Source organism: Mandrillus leucophaeus, unplaced genomic scaffold, assembly GCF_000951045.1.
Source record: "Mandrillus leucophaeus isolate KB7577 unplaced genomic scaffold, Mleu.le_1.0 Scaffold768, whole genome shotgun sequence".
Classification (NCBI taxonomy): Eukaryota; Metazoa; Chordata; class Mammalia; order Primates; family Cercopithecidae; genus Mandrillus; species Mandrillus leucophaeus.
The window spans coordinates 258,574-262,857 of NW_012108341.1; the positions used below are offsets into that span (position 1 = coordinate 258,574).

Below are 4,284 nucleotides of genomic sequence, written 5' to 3' on the forward strand. Positions count from 1 at the left end.
CTTGAATTAATTTTCATATAAGGAGTAAGGGAAGGATCCAGTTTCAGCTTTCTACTTATGGCTAGCCAATTTTCCCAGCACCATTTATTAAATAGGGAATCCTTTCCCCAAACTACAGCAAATACTTGAGGCATAGTCATGTATTTGAAAAGAAATTTATGAAATGTATAGATCATGGCTCATTTACAAAAGACATCATAATCTAGTTATTCCAGGCTAGGTTAAATGATCAAATTTGCTGTCCTGTCTAGCTTGTTTTTACTTCTTTATGTGTAATTGAGGTGGCTGAAATTGAGGATTTTTCTAACTTTAAAATTCTGAGCTTATTTGATCTTATTGTGACTTTAGTCAGAGGAGTTTTTGAATTATTTTATTTGCTTGAACTGCATTAAAACATTCACATTTTAAAATTTAGTGATTCCTGGACCATAAGATCTGAAAAGGATGAAACTGCCCACTCATCTTTTAGTAAACTGACCAATTGACCTGATTCTAGTAAGAATTAGTCTGAAACAACATCACCACCTGGTGGCTTCTCTTCAAATATCACAATTTCCTTGAAGATGATGGTTTGGCCTCTTGTATCAAATTAGGACAAGTGCTTCAGTTATGACTATCCTAGGAAACAAGTTTAATCATACTGCAGAATATATGCTCAAGAATTAAACTAATATTTATGGCCTTGGCCTCAAAAACTTATTTTGAAATTTAAATATCTGTTTATTGGCCATGTACAGGAACAAAATAGTGAACCAATAGGCAAGAATATTTGCATTCATAGATCTTACATTCTAGTGAATGTAAGACAATAAATAATAAGCATAATAAGCAAGTAAATTATAATCTGTTTGGTGAGAAGTTGTATTAAAAGGGTAGGTTGCAATTTTTAAATAGGATGACATTTGAGGTGAGATCAATTCTACATGGTTGTCTAAAGAAAAAAATTCCAAAGACTTACAATCTAAACATTTAGTTTTGACCAGGTGCAGTGGCTCATGCCTGTAATCCTAACACTTTGGGAGGCTGAGGCAGGAGGATTACTTGAGTCTAAGAAGTCAAGCTCAGCCTGGACAACCTAATGGGACCCCATTTCTACTAACAAATTAAAAAGTTTTTAATTTGCTTTGCACACCTGTAGTCCCAGCTACTTGCGAGGCTGAGCTGGGAGAATCGCTTGAGCCCCGAAGGTTGAGGCTGCCATGAGCCATGATGACACTACTGCACTCCAGCGTAGGTGACAAAGTGAGACCCTGTCTCAAATAAATAAATACATAAATAAATGAAAACCAAACATTTAGTTTTAATTCTAGCATGATGCTATAAGTCTACTTCCTCAAAGACTTCATTTTAATAAGCAAGAAACTGTAATGCTAGGTCAATTTTTTTTTTTTTTTTTTTGAGACCGAGTCTCCCTCTGTCACCCAGGCTGAAGTGCAGTGGCGCGATCTCGGGTCACTGCAAGCTCCACCTCCCGGGTTCACGCCATTCTCCTGCCTCAGCCTCCTGAGTAGCTGGGACTACAGGCACCCGTCACCACGCCCGGCTAATTTTTTGTATTTTTAGTAGAGACGGGGTTTCACCATGTTAGCCAGGATGGTCTCGATCTCCTGACCTCGTGATCCACCCACCTCTGCCTCCCAAAGTGCTGGGATTACAGGTGTGAGTCACCGTGCCCGGCCAGCTGCTAGGTCAATATTAATAGGAATGACTACATTTTGAAAAGCAACATTGCCCTAAAGACATATATCTTTCCTACAGAGTAATGGCTGTCATTAGTTAGAATCACAAAATATACAGGAACTAACAGTTTTATTTTATTTTTCAACACCTTATCATGACCTTTATGCATTTGCGTTCCTATAAAAGTAGGAACTTTGCTCTTGTCATAAATTGAGAGAAGCAGTGGGATGTAATCACCAATAAAGATTAGCTAAGTTTCTCTTGGCTATTTATGGCTTTGTTAATTATACATTTGTCTCAACACTTTTATTCTTTAAAAAATTTTTTTTAAAATATGGAACGCTTCAATTTGCATGTCATTCTTGTGCAGAGGCCATGCTAATCTTCCTTGTATTCTTCAGTTTTAGTATATGTGCTGCTGAAACAAGCTCTCAACACTTTTTTAAAAAACCTTGAGTATTATGTGTTGATAACTATTCTATTTTGTGTGTGTTGGCTCATTAAATCTCCTTATTCAATGTCTCAACACTTTATCCATTTATTAGCAAAAAGATCTTGCTCTGTTGCCCTAGCTAGATCATAGTGGCTTGATCATATCACAGCAGCCTCGAACTCCTGGGCTCAAGCGATCCTTCTGCCTCAGCCTCCTAAGTAGCCGGGACCACAGGTGTGTGTCACCAGGCCAGGCTAACTACAAAAAACTTTTCTTTTTGTAGACAGGGGGTCTCATTAGATTGCCCAGCTGGTCTTGAACTGCTGCCCTCAATTGATCCTTCCGACTCAATCCAAAGTGCTAGGATTACAGGAATGAGCCATTGCTCTGGCCTTTGTTTTGTTTTCAATGCCTGTAGGGAATTAGTCAGTTCTTTACTAATAAAGCAAAGCATTATATGGTCAAATTTTGAAAAATAAGATTTTTTTTAATCAAAATGCCTAATGGGTCTTTTTTAGTCTTTGTCACGCTGTCATTTCCACAGTGACTTATAATTAGGTGCTTAATATAGATTCTGAAAGGCTGTCAATACATGTAAATTTGTATATAGTATTTCAGTTTACAAAGTATCCGGATATACATCTCATTTATCTGGTTCAGAATATGTAGTTTGAATACAAAATTATATTACAGCACATTTTTCCTTTCAGTTCTATTTTATTTTATTTATTTTTTTGAGACAGAGTCTTGCTCTGACGCCTAGGCTGGAATGCAGTGGGGCAATCTCAGCTCACTGCAACCTTCACCTCCCAGGTTCAAGAGATTCTCCTGCCTCGGCCTCCTGAGAAGCTGGGATTACAGGCACCTGCCACCACGCCCTGTCTCTTATACACATCTAGATGTGTATAAGAGACAGCCACCACGCCTGGCTAATTTTTTGTATTAAGAGACGGGGTTTCACCGTGTTAGCCAGGATGGTCTCGATCTCCTGACCTCGTGATCCGCCCGCCTCGGCCTCCCATAGTGCTGGGATTACCGGCGTGAGCCACCGCGCCCTGCCGGAAGGTTTGCTTTTCAATGGATCTTTGGGAAGTTTTAAAACATACATGCTCAACCTTTAGAAATTACTCCAGGGGAAATTCCTTCTCCACATCCTCTAGGTGTGCTTCCTTTCTCCTCTCAACACACTTCACTATCAAAACCTACATTACTTCCAACAGTCGACCCTCGAGGGAATAAGTCCCTGGTCCCCACGATCGTGACCAGCCAGTCCACACTGCCGACCCCAGAAATGCAGTCTCAAGTGCTCGGTCAGCGAGAAGAAAGGCGGGCGAGGTCCTTGTCCTGCAGGCCACAGCGAAGACAAAAACCTTCAGTTACTGGCCTCAGGTGTAAGGCTGCTCCGCATTGGCAGTGCGGGACCATTCCTATCATTATTACGTAGTCTTGTTTCCTTCTGGGAGAAAGAACCTGGGGAGAGTTGGGCTGGCCCCTCCGAGCGCTCCGGGACGCGCGTCCTCTGTAACGCCGCAGCCTGCGCCAGCGTCCGACAGGGACGTCTCATCGAGGCCCGACTCGCATTTTTAGTTGTCAGATTCGCCACTTTTTGGCGTCAGAATTTAAAAGAAAAATTCCGTTTCTCTATTTCAGAAGCTCTTTCTGTACAGAAAAACAGAAGCAGGAGATACTTCAGGCTTTTGAATTATTTTTCTCTTCTGGCGTCCACAGTATCTACATCCAGTGAGCGGGGACCGTGAGTCGAAAACGACGACGTGGATGCTCAGGCCACAGTTCCCGGCGCGCAGTCGCAGCTGCCCCTCGCTCCCGCCCCCGCCTGGAGTCCGACGTGGAAGTTGCTGGCTGAGTGGGCTTGCGAGGAAACCGCCTCGGAGCTGCAGCCGAAGGCCAAGGAATCACTGAAGATCGGCGAGGGAGGACAGGCGGTTCATCATGGGTGAGGGATTCGAGAAGGGCACCCAGGCGCGTTCGAGGCGGCCGCGGCCGAGGGCTAGGGTGCAGAGGAGGAGAGGGGCCGGCTGGGGAACCCTAGAGTAGCCAGCTCCTCAGGGGGCGGGTCGCCGAGGACTTAACTTAGCTCGGATCTTCATTTCTAGGGGTGGATCCGGCCTTTCGCGTTCTCCTCCGCCGTCTCTCGTTTCCCCTTCATTCCC

At 43.3% G+C, this 4,284-nt stretch overlaps 1 protein-coding gene across 3 annotated transcripts in view; it reads left to right on the plus strand.

Annotated features, from left to right (window-relative positions):
- The first annotated feature begins 3,077 nt into the window (after positions 1-3,077).
- ARL1 (ADP-ribosylation factor-like 1) overlaps positions 3,078-4,284 on the plus strand; it is a 17,655-nt gene continuing 16,448 nt past the window's right edge. For 2 of the 3 annotated variants that reach the window (XM_011966630.1, XM_011966629.1), the window contains exon 1: positions 3,078-4,067. In XM_011966630.1, coding sequence (XP_011822020.1) covers positions 4,064-4,067 — 4 coding nt within the window. In that variant the 5' untranslated portion in view covers positions 3,078-4,063. The remainder of the gene's footprint in view (positions 4,068-4,284) is intronic. The other variant, XM_011966632.1, reaches the window with a different exon arrangement.